Source organism: Scyliorhinus torazame, chromosome 19 (assembly GCF_047496885.1).
Source record: "Scyliorhinus torazame isolate Kashiwa2021f chromosome 19, sScyTor2.1, whole genome shotgun sequence".
Lineage (NCBI taxonomy): Eukaryota > Metazoa > Chordata > Chondrichthyes > Carcharhiniformes > Scyliorhinidae > Scyliorhinus > Scyliorhinus torazame.
In genome coordinates this window covers 114,381,344-114,407,498 of record NC_092725.1, presented here as the reverse complement: position 1 = coordinate 114,407,498, position 26,155 = coordinate 114,381,344, and the positions used below count along the sequence as shown (strand labels likewise).

At 45.0% G+C, this 26,155-nt stretch overlaps 1 protein-coding gene across 1 annotated transcript in view; it reads left to right on the top strand.

Annotated features, from left to right (window-relative positions):
- Positions 1–26,155, top strand: part of ano6 (anoctamin 6) — a 192,095-nt gene that overhangs the window by 98,781 nt on the left and 67,159 nt on the right. The window contains exons 4-8 of the mRNA XM_072485065.1: positions 413–478; positions 5,117–5,395; positions 6,029–6,139; positions 6,936–7,051; positions 19,048–19,182. Coding sequence (XP_072341166.1) covers positions 413–478; positions 5,117–5,395; positions 6,029–6,139; positions 6,936–7,051; positions 19,048–19,182 — 707 coding nt within the window. The remainder of the gene's footprint in view (positions 1–412; positions 479–5,116; positions 5,396–6,028; positions 6,140–6,935; positions 7,052–19,047; positions 19,183–26,155) is intronic.

Sequence of the window (26,155 nt, the reverse complement as noted above, 5' to 3'; positions counted from 1 at the left end):
CCTACTGGGCGGAGCCAGCAGGCAGGGATCTACCCCCGTACCTGTAGTACAGGGGCCTTACCGTAATACCCTTGTATGCAGTGCAGTATATACAATATAATACAACAGTGGTGACTACCACAAAGAGTTTATTAAAAACTGTTTCCTAATAACGATTATTCACGACATGAAGGGTTAGAGCTGTCACTGGTCGGCTTAAAGCTCAACACATCGCAAATGTGCCACTGACTTGATCTCTGCATTACAGCCTGTCGTGGGGAAATTTACATTTTGAGTCAAGTTACCCCGCACGTCACGTTTGCTCCTCTTGTGGGCTCCATTTTTTAAAAAAACGCAGATGTGCAGTTCAATGTGGAATCAGGTGAGAATATTTTTTTTAAGTAGTTTCTTAAATTTTCTGTATTTGGTACAGAGAAAAAGAGCATTCTTTCAAGAAAACTTAAAGATGAGTGGATTGGAGATTGAAGCAACGAGATCGGTGAGTGCCCATTTGATTTTCATACTTTCCACTGTTCAATCGATCCAGTAGAAATCTGGCCCAAGGGAGTGCTGCCACCCTGCATGGTTTTCCAGGGCCCAATTTTAATGCTGTCAAACGGTTAAACTCAGGCTAAGTTCTTAATAAGCAGTGTACATGGCATATATTTTGTATCAGAAACGAGTTTATGTTCTTTTTCCCTCTGTTTTCCTCCCCCTCCTCACCTAAAAGTATTGCATAGAAACATTGAAAATAGGAGGAGTAGGCCATTCGGCCCTTCAAATCATTCTCCACCATTCCATATGATCATAGCTGATCATCCAACTCAGTAACCTGGTCCAGCTTTTCCCCATATCCTTTGATCCCTTTAGCCCAGGCACTTTATCTAACTCCTTCTTGAACACATGCAATGTGTTAGCCTCAAATCCTTTCTGTGGATTCCACAGGCTCACCACTCTCTGGGTGAAGAAATTTCTCATCATCTCAGTGGTGTAGTATAATGATATTTATTATCATCCAACGTTGAATTTTCCATTGCTCATGTTGGTAGGCTAGTCTATCATGGAGGTGTCAAGTCCAGAATATATATATGCACATTTCCCAACACGGTGGTTTGGTAGTGGGCAGCAGTGGGAACCCTGGTTGTTTTTAATAGTACCTAGAGCAAATAATAGGGTGCATTGCCTTGGAAAATGTAATTTTCAAAGCTAAATCATTCATGCCTCCTAACAGCAAATGCCTGGGCCAGGATTCTTCAAAACGGCGGCTATGTATTGACGACGGGGTAAACAGTGGAGTGTTTCACGCTGGCGTTAACGGGCCTCTTGGCTCAGCGATTCTGTGGCCCACAGGGGCCAGCACGGTGGCGGAGTGCTCCATACAGCTCCGGCTGCCTAAATGCTGCCCTGCACTGCCAGCCGCGGGTAGGCCCCCTGAAGAAGGTAGGCCCCCTAGATCACGTGCCCGCCGATCAGTGGTCCCCGATCGCGGGCCTGGCCGTCGTGGTAGCCCCCCCGGAGACTGATTTCCCCCCCCTCTCCCCCTCCCCCCCTGCCCTCCCACCAGGACGGCCACCTCAGCCGCGACACTGAGCTCCCGCCAGGTGGAACGATATGTGAACCACACCGGCGGGAACTCGGCCGGTCGACCATGGAGAATTGCAGCGGGGGCCTCTTTCAACGGCCCCCGACTGCTGCCGATTCTCCGGTCGCCAGAGGTTCGCGTCCAGGCGTCGGACCTGATCGCGGGTCTGACGCCCCATTCTCCACCGTCGCGCTGAGCGAGATTTTGGCGTGGAGGCTCTGAGAATCCCGGCCCTGATCTTTCAGTCTGTCAATTGATTCAGCTCACACCCATTCCTATCCCATATTTTTCTGCCTAGTTTTCAACCCGAGTACACTTTTATTCCTGACTGGTGCTACCTCAATTAGTGGTTGGTCTTCTGCTCTTTCTTTGGCCTTTTACTCCTGATCTGCCCTTTCCTCCGTCTGCCTCCTGAGCACCATGCTCTGCATTCTGTTTACTTGCCTTGTTCCTTTTGTCACTTTTTGTACTCTGTTGGGACAAACTGATTTTTCATTTTTAAAGTGCTCATTGTTGACAGTGCATTTGCTGATTAATTTCAAAGTGCAATGTTTTTCTGGCTTTTGGGACATCAGTGGGAATTTTGTGCCAGGGTCTTTAAATGTTGGTAATGCTAAAAGGCAACAAAATGGAAAAAGAATGAAGATAGGTGAGCATGAGGAGAGGGTGTGTCAGGTCCAGGGGCAGCAACGCTAAAAGTTGAGGGGATTTGAGATGTGTTTACTGGGACAGAAGGTGAAACAAAAAATGTCAGGTGATAAATGTAGATGGAAAATGGGCTGCGTAGGGAAGCCTAATCAGGAGGAAGATAGCTAGGTAATAACAGGATGTGGAGAGAGGATCAGTGAAATGAGAATACGAATGCCTAATGGCAGGGGTATGCAGGAGTTTCAAGTGGAATAAATGGCCTTGGTTTTGTGACGACCAAACTGTCAGAATTCACCGTCACTCTACTGAAACGAACAGCAACTTTGGGAGTCCACGCATGAGCAGAATCCAGATGTTGCTGTCACTGATTCTACACTCCTGCAGAGGATGCGTTGTTGAAGATCCCCCTCACTTCCTAAGCAATCAGTGAATTGACTAACACCTCCACTCTTACGCAGTCGGGCTTCCGGTAAATCAATTGAAAAAGTTGTACCTTGTTGAATAAGGTGTATGTAATGACTTACGCCAGGCCTTTGAGATTGGCCAATTAGAATACGAATTCCCTGATTAGTGGCCCAATCAGGGAACCCCTTTCTGTGTATATAACAGGGAGGTTCAGATCCTCTGCACTCCCGGTGTAGACAGTAGACTGAATGGTCATGGTTGTTCAGCTGTTGGGTTTGTAAATAAAAAGAATTCTGGTGACGGGACTTCTGCCTCCGTGGACTTATTACAGTGTAATTGGGTTTTCAGTGGTGTACTGAGTTCATAGTCACTGTTAAGCAACCGTACTGGCCCTGAAAAGTGAATTCTATTTGTGTGGAATGCCAGATAATGACATAGGTGCAGGAGTAGGCCATTTGGCCTGTCGAACCTGCTCCACCATTTAAACCGATCATGGCAATCTGCCACCTCAACCCCATCTTCCTGCACTATCCCCGTATCCCTTGACGTCATTAACATGCTCAGCCCTTATAGGTAGAGAATTCCAAAACTTCACCACCCTCTTAAGTGAAGAAATGAGTCCTTCCTGTCCATTATGATAAAAATGCACATTTCTGAAGTAAAATGATTAAAGACGGTTTATAATATTTTAGTTCCTATCTTAATCCTATATAGTTACTTATTTTGCTATCTGAGGGTGGGGCCCAGTGATGGGGTTCAGTGCATTAGTCTAATTATAGAATCCCTACAGTGCAGAAGGAGGCAAAAAATCGCTATGCACTGCTCTGCTGTTAGCTTCGTGAAAAACAGCAGCTCACACTTCATGAAACTTAGGTGGAAGTTTTCCGTATTTGCACATTATCACTCCAGAAAGCCAAGCTAGTAATTACAATTATGTGACCCTAATGATTTGTTAATGACTAGTTAAATCTCTATGGCCCAGAAAATTAACAATTAAAAGTCTCATTCCTGCACATTGAATATTTTTTACAAGTCAAATTTCAAATGTTTAAACATTTTAGTCGTTTACTTTCTATCTCTCTTATTCTCGCTCTTAGTCCAACTATTTCACCCTCTTTATTTCACTTCTAGTACCTTTGACATCAAATTTGCTCACTTTAATTTGCCCCCCCCTCTGTCCTTTCTCTGCTTAGATCTCAATCCTTGCAGCTGATTCCTTAGGTAGATACAGTGATGAGGTCATTGTACACCAAGATCAGATCCCAGGTGTCCTGTACCCCTCATTGTGCCATTATAAACTCACACTTGGCAAAACAATTCTGCGCTTAAGGGTACATGAAGAAATCAGACGCACAAGAGATACCCCACTACTGAAAATTCGAAGCCATTATAATGTTTTTAGAATAGGCAAAGAAAATTGCAGTAGCTCCATGGAAAAGGCCTATTTTTTGAATGCAATAATTTTTTAAATTTCCCCCTCATTATAGATTTCAAACTCTGTGAGTAGACCCATCTCACTCACCACTGCAGCAGTGGTTATAATAATAATCTTTATTAGTGTCACAAGTAAGCACATTAACACTGAAATTAAGTTACTGTGAAAATCCCCTAGTCACCACACTCCGGCACCTGTTCGGGTACATTGAGGGAAAATTCAGAATGTCCAATTCACCTAACAAGCATGTCTTTCGGGACTTGTGGGAGGAAACCGAGCGCCCAGAGGAAACCCACGCAGACACGGGGACAACATGCAGACTCTGCACAGACCGAGCCCAAGCCAGGAATCGAACCTGGGACCCTAGCGCTGTGAAGCAACAGTGCTAACCACTGCACCATCGTGCTGCAAGGGCTTGCTGTCTAAGTTTTCACTATAAAGTTTGCTACATCAGAAATTTCCCTACAGGGCACATTATGTTTTTCATCCATTTATATGATATGTATGTACACAATCATTCATAAGGAGTTGACCGATTTTGATGGATCTGAGTGACACTTCCCTTATGAAGTTACTTTAATGATACAATTGCTTTATTCATTTTTGAAACAGGACCTGACATGTTCTCTGAAATCTCAATGTTAGTTATTTATGCTAGCTGTTTGTACAGTGCTACCAGTTTATAAATAGTCAGTTATCGTGCATACATCTGGCCTGAGGTCACTTATGACAGCAATGTATATCCATGATGGGCTGATGTCTGCTGCCGCAGTGTAGATTTGTCCATTTTCATGTGGACAATGGTCACCCAAACATTCAAAATAATGTAAATGAAAACACAGCAAGAGAATCCTGGATGTACTCCGTGAATCTGACAACATCCGTGGAGAGAGAAAAGAGTTAACTTGCCAGGTCATCGAACTGAAAGGTTAATTCTGTTTCTCTCTGGACATGCTAATTATTTTTCTGCTTTTATTTCAGATTTCCAGCATCTGCGGTATTTTGCTTTTGTCTTACTTTAAAAATGTGTTTGTGCAGTGTTTCAGATTGCTAAATTGTGTTCGTAGGTTATAGATCCCAACTGTATTTTTCTGAAAATCCATGCACCATGGGTTCTTCTCTGTCGTTATGCCGAAACCCTTCATATCAAGCTACCTCTCCAGTCCAATGATATGAAGCCGAAAACTTCCACATTCAACTGCATCACGAGGATTTTCTCAGTGGATGAAACCAAAATTCCGCCGGAGCCGGAATTTTTCACTGCTCCATTTGAGATGGAGCACATTGACAGTTTCCAAACTGCCGATCGTGATTCCTTCTTCACACCAGCTACTCGAAGCAGAATAGTAAGTTAATGAAAAACTACGTTACCACCATCTCCTCGTCTGTTACTGTATTAAAAAATAATTTACTGACGTATGTTCAGAACTTCTCACCTATGTGATCAAATACAATCTTCAACTAAGCAATCATTCTTATGGTAGATATTTGGTTCAACTGTGCACAGAGGGACTTCCTATGAAGGAACTTGGCACATCTCCCTCAGTATCATCTTTCCTATTTTAGTTTACAATGAACAATCTTTCAGCAATTCTCTTTACATTCAAAAGTTGACCGCTGTTCTTATAATAATCTTTATTAGTGTCAGAAGTAGGTTTACATTAACACTGCAATGAAGTTACTTTGAAAATCCCTAGTTGCCACACTCCGGCACCTGTTCGGGTACACTGAGGGAGAATTCTGAATGCCCAATTCACCTAACAAGCACGTCTTTTGGGATTTGTGGGAGGAAACCGGAGCACCCGGAGGAAACCCACGCAGACACTGGGAGAATGTGCAGTCTCCACACAGACAGTGACCTAAGCTGGGAATCGAACCCGGGTCCCTGGCGCTGTGAAGCAACAATGCTGACCACTGTGCTACTGTGCCGCCCTTCTTGTGTTCTTGTAAGTAATCGCCCTTTCAATCTAATTCTGCAGGTCAAGTATCTTCTGAATCGTTGTGAATATAAAAGAGGGAATTCAAACAAATTTGGTATCACAAAGCTTTTGGACTCAAAGTCATACAGCGCGGCCTATCCCCTCCATGATGTAAGTAATTTTAGATAGTTAATTGTTTCGCAAAACTTGTCAGCCAGTTATTGCTGAATGAGGTGAATGTAAACTTATTATAGACAGAAAATAGAACATTATTTTGAGCAACATTGGATAATTAGACAATTATTGACTGATTCTATTAGAGGGTGGGATATAATGCATCCCTACATGACGAGAAACATTACTTTCAGACCCACGTAATCATGGGAGAGGCCTGTGTTTTGGTGGCGGGAATGCCTTGTGATTAAGCTGGTGGTGCGAACGGGACCCGTGGAGGAAACTTGCCCATTATTGAGCCGAATGATATCAATTATCCCTGATCCCACCAGTATTTTGGACAAAGGGACTCGGGGACCAAGTGCAAGTGGCAAGCCTGTCCTGTGTCTCAAGGCCACCAGGCACAGCAGCCTTCTTGGAGCAGGTCCCTCTTTGAAAGGGACTTATGTCTGATCAAGAGACCCAGCATTGGGCAGAGGGTGCCCACTGAAAGCCACCCCCTTGTCCTTGCATTCAGCCCACTCTGACGTCTCGCGGCTGCAATCCCATCCCCACAACCCCCCTCCTGCCCTCACTCACCTTTGGCCTATGGTCCCTCATCGATCCTCAGGCTCAGATGAGCACATTTCCAGCAGTAGCTACCCCTTCTGGTGCCATGGACAGCAATGAGGAGCTTCCAGTCTCTGATTGGCCAGCAGATCTCAGTGGGTGGGATTTCCACCCCCAAGGTCCTTGATCCTGGGGAAATTCCAACAGCGGCTAATACATTGTGGTGCTTACTTGTCTCTTCCAGTCTAAATTCAACCAGAAATCATCAGAGTCATCATGCCACAATGAGAGATACCTTCTATATGAGGAGTGGGCTCACCCCAAGAACTTCTACAAACTGCAACCCCTTGATCTTATCAGGTACTCCATTGTTTCATCTGTAACATAAATTATTACAATAGTAATAATCCAGTTGTACTCACAAGCAATGTTCCCTCTAATTTCCTATTGCTCTTGGCAGCCTATTTGATGCACTGTGCAGTTCTTGTGGACAACCTGTTTATTCCCTGCACAGCACATCGTAGCTTGGAAAGGGGTGAGCAACAGGGTTCTTCAAATTGAATTTGTATAATATAGAAAGAAAACTCGGGCCAAAGGTGAAAGGACAGTCTGCTACTCGGTCATCTGAAACAGCAGTGTTTTTTAGGGCAAAATAGTGCTGAAGAGCACCTGGAGCTCTAGTCATTTCATCCAGGGCAGGATTTAACGGCTGTTCATGTCGGTGGGAAATTTCGGTCCCAAGCTGGCGCATGGGTTTATTGGCGATGAGGGGTGCGGTCAACAGGAAAGCCTGTTGACAAAGGCAGGACTGGTAAATCCCATTGGCGGGCTGCCTCTGTTGCCGAAAAACACGCAGTGGGGTGGGAGGTATATTCCACCCTCTGTCACTTCCTATGGCTAGCGACAAAATGTTTGCTTAAATATGGCTAGAATTGGATTCATTACCCATCAATGCATACACATCCATTGATGTGATGGGAGGCACTACCATTCCCTGTTAAATTAAATGAAGTGTAATGCAGATGTTAAATTCAAAAGACTTTTATGCGGCGTTTGATGAGAGAAGAAAAATGCAAGGGAAAATCATTTGACATCTGATATAGCTGAGAAAAAGAAATCTAAAAGCTTAGTCTGTGATTTCCACCACAGTTCATTCATAATAAAATAGTATCATGTTTTGGGACTGGAAATGCAAGCACATAATGTGAGGTAGTTCAATCTGTGGACGCGCTGGCATGGCAGGGGGAGGGTTGGACTAGGTTGTCGATGGACGGGTCGGAATCGTAACCTCTAGCCAGAGAGATGTGGTGGGAGTGGCTACATTGGGTTCCATAGACTTTGAGTTGGTTCATGTGGAACCAACCAGTTTTACCATTGGGGTACATTATCTTGTACACTGAGGAGCTCACTTTGTCCGAAATGGAGTAGGGTCCTGCAAATTTGAGGGAGAGGAAAGAACTGGGGTTGTAGAGGGAAACCATTAATTGCTGACCGACTGTATACTCTACGGGGTGGACGGTTTTGTCAAAGCAGGCTTTACTCTGCTTTCTTCTAGCACCTAGTTGGACAGCTGCAGTGAGCTGTGCTGCTTTAATATTCTCTGTGACTTGTTGGACTGCTTTTTCATGGGTGAGGGCGGTGACTGTGGGGCTTGCCAAATCGAGACCTAATAAATATTCAATTTCTTTCATGGGTCGTCCGGTCATGAGAGTGTGGGGGATGAAACCTGTGGAACTGGAAATGGTGTTCCGAATAAACATAAGGGCGAATGGGAGAACTGTGTCCCATGTGGTGTTATTCTGCTGCATCATCTTTCTAATGGTCGCTTTTAAAGTGCGATTCATTCGTTCAACAATGCCGCTGGATTGGGGTTAATACGCTATGTAAAATTTTTGCTTGATTCCTAAAATTGTTAGAACATTTTGCATGACTCTGCCGGTGAAGTGGGAACCTTGGTCTGACTCAATGCTGCGGGGGAGACCCCAGCGTGTAAATATCTGTTGGGTCAAAATCTTAGCTGTGGCCTTTGCTGTGTTCGTCCGTGAGGGAAATGCTTCTACCCATTTTGTAAAGGTGTCTATAACAACTAAGATGTATTTGAAACCATTTCTACAAGGGGGAAGGTGGCCAATTTAGTCGAGTTGCAAATTTGTCCAAGGGCCATTAACAGGTCAGGTGTGGCATAATTGTCCTTTCTTTGTGTATCGTTCCGGATTGTTTTGTGCGCAGATAAGATAATTCTCTACATAATGTGTTACATCGGTTTTTAAATCGGGCCACCAACAGAATAGTCTTAAATGGGCAATGGGTATTGTCTATCCCCTGATGTCCGTCATGAAACTGGTAAATTATCTGGTTTCTGTCCTGGGTGGGGACCACATAAATTCCATTTTTCAAAACTATGCCGTCCTGTACCGTCAGTGAGTCCTTCCATTTATCGTAGGGGGCTGGGAAGTTGCTGTCTAAAATCTGTTTGAGAGTGTCGTCTGCCTTTTGGGCTTGGTCTGAGAAACCTGGACTGCATGTATTGGTTCGCTTTCGGGGGGCTGCCAAAAGTGACCATGGCGTGATCCTGCCTTGGCTAAAGCATCTGCCTTTACATTATGGATGGGGACGAACGATCATAGAATTGCATAGAATTTACAGTGCAGAGGGAGCGCATTTGGCCCATCGAGTCTGCACTGGCTCTTGGAAAGAGCACCCTACCCAAGGTCAACACCTCCACCCTATCCCCATAACCCAGTAACCCCACCCAACACTAAGGGCAATTTTGGACACTAAGGGCAATTTATCAGGGCCAATCCACCTAACCTGCACATCTTTGGACTGTGGGAGGAAACCAGAGTACCCGGAGGAAACCCACGCACACACGGGGAGGATGTGCAGACTCCACACAGACAGTGACCCAAGCCGGAATCGAACCTGGAACCCTGGAGCTGTGAAGCAATTGTGCTATCCACAATGCTACCGTGCTGCCCTAATGCTGCCCGTGATGGCTTCTCACTTTAATTATACCGTACGTGCGGTCTGAGGCTGTCCTAAGAATGTGTTTCAACAACGGGGCAGAGGGTAGGGGTTTTCCATCAGCGGAAACAAATCCCCTCGATTCCCACAGGGGCAGGAATTCTGTTAAGCTATTGCATACATATAGACTGTCCGAATATGTCTGCGGGGGTTGGGGAAGAATCTGGGTGTTGCACTACATATGCTATGGCTGCGAGTTCTGCTGCTTGTGAACCTAAATGGCCGGGCAATTTTAAAGAGATGTCTTCTAATGCGCGTCCTCTACATAAATTCCACAACCAGTTATTCTCTTTCCATTTTCTATCTTGGAGGAACCGTCTACATAAATCTTTAAGGCATTGCCCGTGGTCTGGGAATCCTGTGTTTTACTGCCTGCACGTGGGTGTAATGACCTTGGAATAAAGGGTCCTGTGTGGTGTTGGGCTGCTATGATCTGGCACTCGTGGGGTCCCTGCATACTGAAGATTATCCGCCAGAAATGTGTGGGTCTTGGTACGTTTGACAGTAATGTCCCTTCCTTGGAACTGCAGTGTCCAGCGAGCTGCTCTGATTTGGCTGACTGAACCGTCCTTTAATCTACCATCTAACAAGAGGTGCGTTGGAGTGTGCTCGGTTAAGATCGTTACTGGGTTAAGGCCTGTGAGGTACGCGAAATACTGTACTGCCCAAAAGACTGCAAGCAAGGCTGAGAATCCTTGCTCTATGGGGTCCAAAACTCTTGAAGCATCGGCTACGGGTCCTAAGCGATCATGTCGTTCCTGCAGGAGTATTGCTGATAGGGTTTGGTCGGTGGTTGCTACTTCTATGGCATAGAGCGAGTGAGTGTCTGGAACTTGCAAAGCGGGGGCTGTGCCTAGGGCGCGTTTTAATTCTTCAATGGCATCTGTGTGCTGCGGAAGCCATTCCCATGGGACGTCTTTTTAAGGAGTTCTGAGTGGGGCTGCTTTTGTGGCAAAACCATGTATATGGTTCCTACAATATCCTACTAAACCTAGGAATGACCGGAGTGCAGTGATGTTGTGGCACAGGAGCAATGTAACAATTGATTCGATCCGTTTGTGTTCAATTTCTCTCTTCCCGTCGGTGATAATGATGCCTAAGTAAAGGACCTTTTCTTTTAAGATCTGGGCCTTTTTGGGGTTGACTTTCCATCCGATGGATTGCAGGAGGCCAAGTAATTCCAATAGGAGCTGTACATGCTCCTCCTTTGTGTCCGTCTGTAGGGGTAAGTTGGCTACATACTGTATAAGGCATTCGGGTCAGGAAAATTTGGAAAGTTCATTGGCCAATTGTCGGTGGAAAATGGAGGGGGAGTTGTGGACTCTTTGCGGGAGGCATGTCCACGTGTACTGCTGCCCTTGAAATGTAAACGCAAACCTTGTCTAACGGGATGGACCAAAAGCCATTGCTGATGTCCAGCACTGTGAAGTACTTTGCCTGTACTCCCTGCTTGAGCATGGTCTCGGGACTCGTGGGGGTCGCTAAAGGGGTAACCTTGTTAATTTCTCGATAGTCGATCATTAATCGCCATAAACCATCGGGTTTTTTTTACAGGACAAATTGGGGCATTATTTGTGGACGCTATGGGCCGAATAACTCCTTGGTCTAATAAACGATTGATAACTTTAGAAATCTCACCCTCGGCTTGCTGTGGGAAACCGTATTGCTTCTGTGGCTTTGGGTCGGGACCTGAAGCTTTTGTTTCACGAGGACCTCTCTCATTGTTTGGTCTGTACTAATGGTTTGCAGATCAAACCAATAGTCTCCTACTGAGCAAATCCTATGTCCATAATCCCCTACTGTGAGCGTAGCGGGGGCTCGAGCTGCTTTGGCCATTCTCCATACACATTTATTCACTGGATCAAAGGAAAGATTATGGGAGTTCATAAAATTGATTCCTAGAATGTGCTCGGCTGTTTGGGGCAAGTCGACTAAAACAACGGGGTGCCTGGTGCTTATGTTCCCTATCTGAATATCTACGGGGGCTGTGATGTATCCCTGTTGCATACGTCCGGTAAATCCACGAAGGGTGATGGTGTCTGTGGTGTGCCATTTGTCACGTTGAAACATGGTGGAGGAATTTAAAGTGGTGCGAGACCCTCCTGTGTCCCAAAGATATTCGACTGGTTGTCCCCGGATTGTGCCTGTGACTACTGGTCTGCCTGATTTGTCGCAGAGTGTGTCGCAGACCCAAGTTGGGGAGTCTGAACACCGTCAATCTGTGGAATTGACCACTAAATCGCCTGAACGGGCACTAACAGTATGCATGGGCCTACCATTGTTTCTCGGTGGGGGGTTTGGTTGTTGGTGTCGGTGCTGTTTCGGGGGGTTCTGTCGGCATTCGCAGGCGTAATGTCTCGTGTGTCCACAATTGTAGCAACCTCGCGGTGCCTGTGCTCTGGGGTGCTGTCCCTCATGTCTATCCTCGCTTATCCATGCTGGGTTCTGGTTAGTCCTGACTGGGTGCATATTTGCTTCTATCTGTTCCTGATCTGCCTGTCTGTGTAGGGATTGTTCCCATGATCTGGAGAGTCTCTTTAAAACACAAACCTCAGTATGTGCGTGGTCTGCGGGGTCGTAATTCACACAAGCCTTTTGGCCTCCTTCTGTGGCATGCGAGACTAAAGTACCATTTAGTGGTGTCTTCCTCATTTAAGTGTGTGCGGTTCAAATCCCCAAATACTGCCTTAAAATGGGTCCATAGGCGACCTGCAAATGCGGTAGGATGCTCTCCCTTTTGCCTACAATGGTTCATACCCTCAACTGGATCTCCTTTGTTCTCCCCGATTGCGTCTAAAATGGCCGTTTTCATTTCCTGTAGGGTTCCTCCTGCTACATTTTGGGATTCAGGCAAAGCTGATCTTATGGACTGGCTAAGGCTTGTAACTGAGTTTAACTCCCTCTCTTTCATCCAGACCGTACATAACTTTCTGTTGGCGCACTTCCTCAAAGAAGTTATGTGGGTCTGCGGTGGGCTGAAATGGAACAATTTTGGTGCAAGCATCTCTCAACTGCGTTATGGATAGTGGGGTGGTGTAAACAAAATCAGGCTCCTCCTGATCCAAGGACTTGCGCTGCATGGTAACCGGATTCATGGGGGTCGAATTGTGAGTGGTGGTGGGTGCTGCCTGTGCAGTTGGTGCTGCGAGTGCTTTTCTTTTCGGGGTGTGGAGATTCTGATTTCCCGTGCCCTCTACATATCTTTGGGCGCTTTTGTTTAATTCTTGCCAATCGGGGGCACCTTTCTCATCTAAATTTTGTCCAAAGGTATACCTAAATCCATTCTGCACTGAAAGCAGTTACTGTAATTTGTCTATCTGTTGTCTGCATTTCGCGTGGTCTACTGTACTCTGTCTCTGTTCTTTCGTGGAGCTGTGGAACGCTCGCAAAGCTGCTTTTAAATCCGCGCATTGACTACTTAACTGTGCTACCTGCTGTTCTGTTTCTTCTCTTACCAGGATTGCGCGCTGTGTATCTTGGTAGACTTTATCGTACTGGGTCTGAAAGCTGCTAAGGTGAACTAAACAAGATTGGTGTGCACGTATCACATCAGCCATCTCCTTATCTTTAGCTACTAACTGTTCCCGGAGTTGCTCAATAATCTTTTCACTTTCATTACTGTTTCCCTCATTCTTTTCCTCCTTCTCAATTAACTGCCTACGGAGCGTCTTCACGACCTCCTCTGTGCCTCACAACTGTGCCAAACAGGACATATTGCCATCGGCTTTCGGACTTTTGCTGCATTTTTCTTATGGACCTCCGTTAGCTTGTCCCACCAAGTTTGTCCTATGCTTCCTGGACCTGACTCGTCATTCGCACAAAGATTGGACCAAAGGGGCCATCCTTTCCCCTTCAAATACTTCCTCAACACTTCCTCCCATATGGGGCTTTGCTCTGCTCTGTTGGCTCGTTAAATGTTCCATCGCTTTGGTGGCCATTGCTTCTAATATCTCTTTTCCTACCTCTAATCTCTCGTTTCCTATCTTTAATCTCTGTTTCCTATTGTTAATTTGGGACAGGGGGCTAAGGTGGCGATTTGAACTGTGGGTATGGCCTAAACTATTTTCCGGTTCACAATTCCCTCAATAGTTTTGACACAATCTAACGAGTTTACTTTATATCCCTGTTAGTACTGTTATTGAAAATATGGAAAGATGTGTCATTTGAAACATGGAAGTCTGGCAATATCTGGTCTGAGAGAAACATGAGAGAATACAGGGCAAGATCCCACAAAGGGTTAACAGCAGCTGCCAGGGAAGGATTGTAAAATGCAGATAGCCTTGATCAAGCAGGCTTAGCAAACGCACAGGATTTTGAATGAAGCCAAAAACAATGGCTCACACCTTCATTGCAAGTAACTATCTTAGTAAGCAGCTGGAAAAGAAAGGATGAGGTTCAGTTGAATTTGCTGACAATTCTAGGTGTGAAATGTTGCTAATACCAGGTAAATTAAAGAAAACTGGAGACTATCTGTCTATGAGAAACATAATTCAAAGCCAAAATCAAAGTCAAAATTATGAGCCGAGGACACAATTGGAAAATAAAACTATAGAAATGACAGGAACCAAACCAAAAGTAACACCTCTTGAAGTCAAAGCATTTTTGAATATCACAAAGGACACAATGTAATCAGATCTATGAGATGAGGTTATGTCAAAATGAATACTTAGTTGGATTAGAATGTTTAGATCAAAGATACTTTTTACAATCAAAGAAAATCAAGAGTTACTTTACAATAAAGTCATAAAAACTAGATAACTGTTAGAAAAATATATAAACCCGAAGAAAGGGGACAGCCAGCAGAGCCAGCTCTCACAGCTCGGTACATGGGAAAGATAGAGCTTTGCAACTGAGCTAACCAGCGAATACATCTAAAGAAGATCAGACTTTAAAGAAGATTGATTGTCAAGTTGGGCCTGAAGGTCCCTTCAACCAACCAGAAGGATCCAGAAGCAAGATCTTTTTCCTTTCTATAAAAAAAGTATTTGCAGCTTGTAAAAGAAAAAATATTATAATAAAATAACTTAATTTAACCTGAAATAGTGGTTATTCCAAAGTCTACTTTATTTACTTAGCAATACAGGACCCAGGATCGATGCTACTAAGTGGTAAGTAGATGAAATCTTCGGTGAAGGTATGGGTTATACCGGGGGATAACTTGAAAATATCGTTTGACCTGAATAGCACCCACTGAGTCCTATTGTTCTGGGGACCGGGCCATTAAAATGCAAACAAGTGGGGGTTTCGATCAGGTCTAGCTACCTGCATTTCAAATACACAGAAGCTCTATCTGTCCGAGTCCTGGGTTGGCCATAATTCCCATGGTCCTTTGCAGGTGGCCATCTCAGATGGCTACATACCTGCTTCAAGAAGACCACTATCATACCGGTCGGTGCCAAAGAAGAACCAGGCAACATGTTCTCAATGACTACCTACCAGAGGCCCTGACATCTATTATTCTGAAGTGCTTCGAGAGGTTGGTCATGAGACACATCAACTGCAATCTTCCAGATTAACCCACTGCAATACGCCAACTACCACAACCGGTCCACAGCAAATGTCCCTCGCCCTACACTCAACACTAACGCACCTCGACAACAAGGACCCCCACATCAGATCCTGTACATTGACTACAGCTCCGTCTTCAACACCATTATCCCAGTCAAGCTCATATCCAAACTCGAAAACCTAGAACTCGGCTCCTTCCTCCTGTAACTGGATCCTCGCCTTTCTGACCCATAGACCAAAATCAATAAGGATAAACAACACCACCTTCTCCACGATAGTCCTCAGTACTGGGCCCCGCAAGGCTGCGTACCTAATCCACTACTATACACACGACTGTGTGGAAACATTCGGCTCCAATCCATCTACAAGTTTGCTGATGACACTTCCGTAATGGATCAGATCTCAAAACAACGGCACATCAAGAGTACAGAGGGAGATAGAGAATCTAGTGGAATCGTGTAACAACAACAATCTCTCCCTCAGCAAAAATAAGAGCTGCTCATCGACTTCAGGAAGCGTCGTTCACTCCTCTGTCTGCATCAGTGGTGCCGACGTGGAGATGGTGGACAGTTTCAAATGCCTAGGTGTAAACATCACTACCGATCTCTCCTGGTCCATTCACATCGGAGCTATGACGAAGAAAGCACAACTACGTCTATACTTCCTCAGGAAATTTGGCAAGTCCACAACGACCCTTAATAATTTCTATAGATGTACCATAAAAAGCAACCTATTTGGTTGCATCACAGCCTGGTATATCAACTGCTCAGCCCAAGACGGCAAGAAACTACAGAGAGTCATGAACACATCCCAGTCTATTACGGGAGCTCGCCTCCCATCCGTTGACTGTCTACACCTCCCACTGCCTTGGGAAAGCGGGCTATACGATCAAAGACCCCTCCCACCCGGGCTATTCTCTCTTCCAATCTCTGCCATCGGGCGGAAGTTACAAATGTTTGAGAACACGCACCAATAGATTCAAAAACACTTCTTTCCACTTCTTCTTCCTGAATGACCCTCTTAAGGTCTGAACTGATCTACCAACGCATCTTCTCTACACTATATACCCCACCCGCTTGTCTACATGTATGTATTTTCATTATGTATCCTCATGTATTTATCATATGTTCTATGTTTTAATTCACAATCCTTTGAGAGAAGTAATTTCTCCTCTGTTTTAAATCGGCTACCCCTTATTCCAAAATTGTGACCTCTCGTTCTAGATTGCCCCAAAAGAGGGTGGCACAGTGGTTAGCACTGCTGCCTCACAGCTCCAGGATTCTGGGTTCAATTCTTGCCTCGGGTGACTGTCTGTGAGGAGTTTGCACCTTCTTCCCGTGTCTATGTGGGTTTCATCCCACAGTCCAAAGATGTGCAGATTAAGTGGATTGGCCATACTAAATTGCCCCTTAGTGTCCAAAAGATTAGGTGGGTTATGGGGATAGGGTGGTGGCGTGGGCTTAAGTAGGGTGCTCTTTCCAAGAACCGAATGGTCCCCTTCTGCACTGTAGATTCAATGATCTGCTCTCTGTCTACTTTGTCAATACTGTTTATCTTCTTATACATCTCAATTAAACCTCTGCCCATTCTTCTAAACTTGAGGCTATAGGCCTAAACTGCTCATTCTCTCATACGTTGAGCTGGAAATTTGTTGGACTGAGAGTTCAAGAATAAGATAATATCACCAGTTAATAAATAATTGTAATAATGTATATAAAATGTTAATATACAGCTGTAAAGATTTTAGCGAGATTAAAATATGATGGAAGTTCTACACATTAAATTCCAACACATTTTAAAGCAGTATTTAAGAATGTGGGAACTTGTTGAGTATGATTGAGATTGATTGTGGTTTCTACCTATTTCCTTTATCCAGTAACTTTTAACCAATGGTTTTCCAAGTTTCCCAAAAAAGCCTCCGAGGAGCCACTCGGGATTACCTCTACAGTTCCTCATTTTCATTTCCCCCTCTTTAGCTCATTGATGTGACAGCATGTACCCAATGCCTTCCCCTTAACATGACTCAGATCAGAAACTAAGCAGAGCAGAACACAAAAGACAACACTGCCCCACCTTGGTGAAAAAAAATAACCTGTTTGTCCTGTTTTAGTGGGGAAGAGTTCTACCCACCCATGATGGGCGGAAGGGGTCAAAAATGTAAAAATACAAAACCCAGCTCCCACCTCCTGGTATGCTCCTGCAATTTTATACAACAGCTGGTTGTATACCCTGGCAGTCTCACTTTTGAAAGATGAGAAATTTTAATTAGTGTAGTTGGGAGCCTTATTTAAATTCAATGTGAAATGCAGGGCTGAATTTAATGGGGTCTGCAGGAATGAGATGGAAGGCAGGGAGTGCTGAAAAATGATGAGGGAGGGAGACACTCGCCTTAAACCCCAATGTCATGATACGCTGAATTTTACATGCGCCATGAAAGATAGAGGGCTGTGTTGCTGCTAATATATGATAGCGCTTCAATTAAGCTTTTGACAAGAAAATTATAGTGAATTTGCATGGACCCGAATGTGATTTTTTGTTAAGGGGCAATTTAGTGTGGCCGATCCACCTACCCTGCACATCTTTGGGTTGTGGGGCTTAGACCCACGCAGCCAGGGGTGCAAACTCCATACGGACAGTGACCCAGGGCCGGGATTCAAACCCGGGTCCTCAGCGCCGTAGTCCCAGTGCTAACCCCAGTGATATGCTGCGCTCCTCACTTTTACAGATAGGAACATTAAGAACAGAACGTTGATTCTCTGAAACTACAGGAAGCTCATGGGAAGAGAAGAAGCACTCCATACGTGTCAACACATCTCCAGACTGGCCCGATTTATACAGTTCAGCGTAAAAATCCCTAAATGCTCTATTAATATCTTCGGTTTTATTTAATCTACTATCCCTAGATGCATGCACAGAGGGGATTGTCGGAATATCCACTCATGTATATGATGAGATGCAGACAGGCAGTGATTGACACACAGGATAACCAATTAACACACACGACACATAACAACCAATCACCAGACAGGACACCACCACTATAAAGCACACAGGGCATTAAGACTCTCCTTCTCTCTACAGGACACAGCTACTGAGATAGTAAGAGTGCAGAAGCCAGTGAGCACTATCACCATGAGGTAGAGAGTTAGTCTGGCCAAGCCAGTAGGAGGTTATCAGTTAGATTGATCGAGTGTCAACTCACAGCAGACTATGTACAGCAATCAGGAAGTTCAATAAAACAGTGTTGGACCATCTCCTGTGTCAGAAGCCTGTTTCTAGTTTCACTGCATCCAGTTGCAGTCAACATTGAACCAACTTGCTTAACACATCAGGGATAGCCCAAGATCAGCCACCCTTTTAGTCAAAAAAGCCAAGTATCTACACAGCTTGTTCACAAATTCATACACTTTTTGCTTTGCAAACTTTAGACTTCTCTCAGCTGAGCTAACCTCCCTCAACAACTGCTGGCTAGGATTCCTCCTATACTCCTATTTGTTCAATCAAGCCTCCAACTGGTGCTGGCTTTCCAACATTTTGTTAACTGTATAGGAAATAATCAATGCCTTAGCATAAGTCTTACAGATCTCCCGTAAAATAGAAAGGGTTACATCAAACAGGATGTATTTATTAATTGTATTAATCAGGACATTTGGAGAACTAATCTCCAGGCCCAATTCTCTCTCAGTGAGTCTTCATATTGAGGACAGCAACTTGTAAAATGTGTCATTACTTCCAATTCTGCTATTTTGTCTCACGCTTAAAATATTTTGGAAGATTGTAATTTAATCAAAATTATTTTATCTCATTTATATTTCACATTACAGGAGATATTTCGGAGAGAAGATTGGAGTCTATTTTGCTTGGCTTGGTTTCTATACAGGAATGCTGGCCATTGCAGGATTCGTAGGACTCCTGTGTTTTATTTTTGGAATACTGACTCTGGATAAAAATACTTGGAGGTACGTGGAAAAGTATTACATGCCACCATGGTGACACCCAAATAGCCCTCTGCATTGAGGAATCATAGTGGAATTGCAGCGCAGCACATTCCTGAGGAGTGCAGCGGTGGTTGCATTGATCGCTGTTGAGTAATGTTGTAGAGCGTTCTACTGATATGTCCATTATATTATGAGAAATTTTATCTGCAATGAGCATTTTAAATCCCTTAAAAAGTTTAATTTCACTAATTACCCAGAAGTTCCTCAGCATAATGTTCTAGGCCCAACCATCTGCTGCTTCATCAATTACTTATCTCCCATCCTAAGGTCAGAAGTGTGGGTGTTTGCTGATAATTACACAATGTTCAGCACCATTCGCCACTCCCAACTGAAGCAGTCCATGTCCAAATGCAGCAAGTCCTTGAGGCAGCATGGTAGCATTGTGGATAGCACAATTGCTTCACAGCTCCAGGGTCCCAGGTTCGATTTCACAGCTCCAGGGTCCCAGGTTCGATTTCGGCTTGGGTCACTGACTGTGTGGAGTCTGCACATCCTCCCCGTGTTTGCGTGGGTTTCCTTCGGGTGCTCCGGTTTCCCCCCACAGTCTAAAGATGTGCAGGTTAGATGGATTGGCCATGATAAATTGCCCTTTGTGTCCAAAATTGCCCTTAGTATTGGGTGGGGTTACTGGGTTATGGGGATAGGGTGGAGGTGTTGACCTTGGGTAGGGTGCTCTTTCCAAGAGCCGGTGCAGAGTTGATGGGCCGAATGGCCTCCTTCTGCACTGTAAATTCTATGATGATATCTAGGCTTGGGCTGACAAGGGGCAAGTAACATTTACGCCACACAAGTACCTGACTATGACCATCTCCAACAAGACAGAATCTAACTATCACCCTATGGCATTCAATGGCATTACCATTGCTGAAAACCCAACTATCAGCATCCTGGGGTTTCTATTGACCAAAGACTGAACTGGGCTAGCCAGCCACTTAAATAATATGGCTACGAGGGCAGGTCAGATGTTAGTAACCTGCAGCGAGTAACTCACCTCCTGACTCCCCAAAACCTGTCCACCATCTACAAGGCAAAGGTCAGATGGAATACTGTCCACTTGGCTGGATGAGTGCAGCTCCATCAACAAATAAAAAGCTCCACACTGTCCCGAACAAAATAGCCAGCTTGATTGGCACCTTACTGACAAACATCCACTCCCTCCGACCCTCGGTGGCAGCAATGTGTACCATCTACGAGATGCACTGCAAGAACTCACTCAGCCTCCTTAGACAACACTTTCCAAACATACGACAGCTGCCATCTAGAAGGACAAGGTCAGCAGGTACATGGGAACACCATCACCTGGAGGTTCTACTCCAAGCCATGCACCATTCGGACTTGGAAATATATCGCTATTCCTTCAAAATGCTGGAACTCCCTCCAGGTCACCAGCACCTTCTCAAGGGATGGACAGCAAATGCTGACCTAGCCAGCAATTTCAATACCCTTTTATTTAAAAATTGCATTGCTTGCCTGTCAGTCGTGTTACTTCAACATACTGATCTATTAAAGTCAATCTGCATGGCGTTTGTAAAGGACTACTCCATAGTTTCAGGCAGCTGCAATATTTCTATGTGGAAAACTCTTGATGAATGTTGTTAAATTTGCTGGGACATTGCAGAATATTTTTCGGAAAAGTAAAGAATATTTCTGGAAACGAATGGATTTTAATATTCTTTTATCCCGATTGCCTCACAAGGATAGGAAAATATCCTGGAAAACTACTTTATGACTTAAATCATTTTACTTTTAAAAATTGTTTTGTTTTGCAAATGTATTTTAAACAATATTTAATCGACCAATGGAATTCAGTAACTGATATCTTGCTTGTTCTTCTGCTGTTATAACTGTATGCTATTTGGGTTAGTTGGCAGTGCTGTGCTGTGCTGCAGCTCATGAATATTGTAACAAACAATTCCACATACTTTTACAGTGTTGTCGGCTTGCTGTTCTTTTTTCTCATAATATTAACATGGTAACAGATTCAGAATTTCATGTGAAAAGTCATTCTATTTGACACTGTTAAATTATAATTTTATTTTAGTATTCCATTACTGCTGAAGAAAGGTTTCCAAGTTTTTCATGAGAGGTAACAGTAACCTCTCCAGTGTTCTTGTGTTCTCTCCAAGTGACCCGCACCTCCCTTCTCTAGAACCACATTCCATAACTTTGTAGCCTTTGGATGTCAGCCTTTCCCAAGGTCTACATTTCAGCCTGGATGGCATAACACTCCAAATCACAGTCGCTTTTCTTAAGGTCTCTAGTATGCGGTACAATTCTTTCTGTTTGAAGAATGCATTATTTGGTATTGCAATTCTTGCTCTCATTTCTTCGTGGCAGTAACCATCTCCTGACCAGGTGTTTCTCAGATACATAAATGCTGATACCATTCCAGCTGTCGGTCATTTATATTGAGCTCTGCATTCCACCATTATTTCTTCCAACCTGCATAACGTTCACTTTTTGAATTCATTTTAATTGCATGAACTGCCATCATTTAGATCTTCAGCTATGCTGGTGAGTAGGCCCTGGTTAACTGTAAATGTCACTACTTTCACCAATTTGGCTGCTCCTTTGACACCTCCATCTTTTGCTCTTATCATGGCTTCTGCATGGGTGTTAGAGAGCAGTCGTGATGAAAGACAGCCGTGCCTCACTATTACACAACTTCACTTTCACCAAATGCAGTCCTGATTGAAACACTCTGTCCCATGTACAGAGCTACATTCATCCTCAGATGAGAGAAGAAAGGTGGTTAGAGAATATCTTCAAGAAAAGATACCAAGTTTGGAATCGTCATATTCTATGGCATGAGAACTTGCTGAAGGCGGCGATTGAGGGAAAGATTAGAGGACCATTGACCAAGAGGGAGAAAGAAATTGATATTTGACAATTGAAAATTGCAGGCTCCTAGGAGCAACTGAAGAGGGAAGAGCAAGGGGGCACAGTATGGGCAGCATGGTGGTACCGTGGTTAGCATTGCTGCCTTACAGCACCAGGGTCCGGGTTCAGTTCCGACCGTGGGTAACTGTCTGTGAGGAGTTTGCACATTCTTCCCCTGTCTGTGTGGGTTTTATCTGGGTGCTCCAGTTTCCTCCCACAGTCCAAAGATGTGCAGGTTGGGTGGATTGGCCATGCTAAATTGCCCCTTAGTATTCAAAGGTTAGATGGGGTTACAGGGAAGGGGCAGTGGAGTGGGTCTCGTTGGGGTGCTCTTTCAGAGGGTCAGTGGAAACTTGATGGGTTGAATGGCCTCCTGCTGCACTGTAGGATTCTGTGGCTCGGATTCTCTGGCCACGCCTGCCCAAGGCCAACGGCCATTGTTACATTTAATCCAGCCCTATGATTCTAAGGCCGTGAGGCATGGAGATGAGCAGAGGACCTGACCTGAGGCAGATTGCTACTGCTAATAGTTGTGATGAATGTAGGATTTTCAGATTTCTTGGATGCGATTTAATCAAATGGGAACAAAGTCCAATAGCGTGCGCGTTTAGCCGTGCGTTTCCTGGCGCTCACAGTACCGAGATACACCCGGCTATTTAACACGCCCAACAGATAGTGGGCCTCAGCGGGGAATGCGCGGCCGAGGCCATACCTAGCCCCGTTTTCTGCACTGAGGAGCTCCCCTTACCGGAACTACTTAGAGTAGCGAGAGACCGGGACACCATATTTAAATGGCGTCCCAATCTCAGGAGCCCCGACGCAACCCTGACCCCGACCCCCCCCCCCCCCCCCAACCTGGTATGAGGAGTGTCCCCGCGCCGCGGGCCGTAGGGCCCCCCCCCCACCCACACCCACACCCACCCAAACACCTGCGCAGGAAAACCCCGCTCGATCGCTGCAGTGTGAAAAATGCCAGCTTAGCACCTTGGCCATGCCAACCTGACACCCTGTCAGTGCCACCTGGGTGCCGGCCTGGTATTGCCAATGTGCCCTGTGGCACTGCCAGCTGTCATGACCACTCCCGTAGTGGGGTGGGGATCACTTTGGGGGCCATGGAGATCGGGACACTATTTAAAAATGTGTGTTTGGGAATGCTGTTCTTTGCTTGCACGCACTATCACGCAAAACAGTTCTTAACATTTTTACATGGCCAGTAATGCAAAACAAATGGTTTCCCTGTTGCTTTAGTGGATTAGTAAAGTATTGTTATAGAGGATTAGTAAAGTATTGTTATAGAGCCAGGGTGGTTACATGTTCAAGCATGAGTTAATTTACTTCAGCTCGGATAGGATTAGAGGGGCTAGAATTGCCTGAGCATTTCTGGACTAGAGAAAGAATAACTCAACTGGAGTTCAAGCTACCAAGTGCTGAGTAGTACTAGATGCTAGAAAGTGAATGTTTGTGGAAATCAGGAAAGGAAATTGCCAGATTTGACTGTGATACTCTGTGTTAGGCGTCTCATTTATCCTCTTAAATCAAAAACGCAGATTGCCTATTTTGTGATGCACGTGGATGTGAATTGGAATGTCCTGCTTCAAGAAGAGAAGAACAGAAAAAATTTGGAACAGAATAAAAAAAGGCGGAAATTTACACTCCCTCGCCAGTGGGTTTGTAAGGACTTCTCTGGTTGCCCGCCCACCTCAACCACTCTACAATTTCATGCTGGGGCATGTGAGGCCTAGAATGGCCCACCCACTCTTGCCCAAATTAAAGTCCTTGGGTGACCAATTATTGATCACATTGGGCATCTACCGCCCAGCATCAATTTTCAGACTGGCGGATGAGTTCCGGGGCATGGGAGAAGCCTGAAAACAACCCGGTTCAAAGCCTTCATAAAGGAACTACTGTAGGTCATCCTGACTGAACTAAATTTTTGATTTTGTTTTTAATGGCTTTTGTGTGCCAAAGAATCATCATGCCAGAATCCTTTGGCCTTCTACTCGTCCATTCTAGCCCACCTTGTAGATGGGCCTCATCACCTGCACCCATCCCCAAACGTCCAACCTGCCAGCTGGCTGCTTTGCCGTTTTGCAAAATAGCTGAGCTGCTGTGCATCGTCTGTTTGGCACTAATGGGTTGTCAGCCAAATGTGAAATTGGTCCAAAATAAAAGCAAAATACTGCAGATGTTGGAAACCTAAAATAAAAAACAAACATTGTGCCCGAAAAGCAGCTCGCCGTGGCATAGCGTTGCCAATAAAAGCCGGGAGACACTGCTCCCGGGATCTACCCGGCTCACAACGCTTCATGAGATGTTGCAAAGGAAATCTACATATTAGAGCGAGGCAGCTAGTCTCTAGTGATCTTTGTATGGGTATGTACATAAGGAGTTAATGGGAAATCGGAAGATCATTAGAGGGCAGCACTTGCGGGTATAAAAGCAGACGCAAGCAGCTCTTTCCCTCTCTTGGTGATTAGACTGCGACGAGAGCAGGAGCATAGATCTAGCCCAAGGCGACTAGTGAGGTCAGACATAGCTACTGTACATAAACTTTATAACCTTTCTACTGGTATTGATCTTAAAGTAAGAACGCACGCAGTTGTTAATTCTGTTACTCAATAAACCTTTCAATACCTCTGGACGACTTCGAGCCTTCTTCATCAAGGTACAGAAAGCCTCTTCAACAACTGGATTGAGTAACGCATGTTACGCACACTAGTGCTACCAAACACACGACAGTAAGGTAACAAAAGATGGTACCAGGCTGGCTTTAAACAAACAATACTAGCTAGATTAGGTTAGAGAAGAAAAAAAAAGCAGAAACTAAAGTATCGACTGCTCGACTGTGGAAGACTTCACAGCATTTGGATTCTCGAATACCAACCGACGCAATGGAACCTGAAAACTACCGGTAATCTAAATAGTAACTGGACAATGTTTAAACAACTGTTCCAAATATACATGGCAGCTACTGACTTAAACAAAGCCTCCAACGAGAGACAGATTGTGCTGCTACTAGCAATGACAGGTCAGCAAGCTGTAGATATTTCAAACTCTTTCAATTACGTTGAAAATGAAGACAAAACTAAATTTAAAGTGATGCAGCTCGAGGACTCCAGCAGACTGCTGTGTACGTTCATCACGCCGTTTAGACGATACTGCTACAACCGCATGACTTTGGGGATCAACTCCTCATCCAAAATCTTTCACAGAGTCATGGAGCAGATGACGGAGGTCATTGAAGGTGTCAGAGTATACGTCAATGACATTATCATATGGCCAACGACAGAAGAAGACCACATTGCTCAACTAAGACAAGTCTTCAAAAGAATTCACCAATTTGGGTTGAAACTCAACCAATTCAAGTGCACGTTTGCACGCTCATCTCTGACCTTCCTGGGTGACACCATATTAGCGCAAGGATTGAGGCCGGATAATGAAAAGATCTCGGCAATCCAGAAAATGCAGCAGCCAAGAGACATGAAAACTGTGCTCAGATTTCTTGGATTCATTAACTTCCGAGGACTTCCGGTTGCGGCTATGCCCAGGTAGGTTGCACGGTCAGCAGCTCCCGCCGACAACGGACTTTTGGGCCCTTGTTCGGAGCTCCAGCGGCACTTGGACGACGATTCCCGGTGTGGGAAGGAAACAGTGAGGATCCCCCAGCGCTGTATAGAGTGGACCAGGAGTGGGGCAATCAAAAAAGCTGCTTTGGAGAAGAGAGGAGAACGGGTGCGAAAAGGCAAGATGGCGGCCGGCACAGACCAGGCAGCGTGGGCCCAGTGATCACGGGAGCAGCAGGAGTTTCTTAGAAGCTGCTTCACTGAGTTAAAAACGGAGATGCTGGCCCCTATGAAAGCTTCTATTGAAAGGTTGGTGGAGACCCAGAGGATGCAGCGGACAGCGATTAAGGAGGTGCAGAAAAAGGCCTCTGACAACGAGGACGAGATTTTGGGCCTGGCGGTTAGAGTGGAGGCGCACGAGGCCCTGCACAAAAGATGGCAGGAGAAGCTGGATGACCTTGAAAACAGGTCGAGGAGGCAGGCCTGCGAAT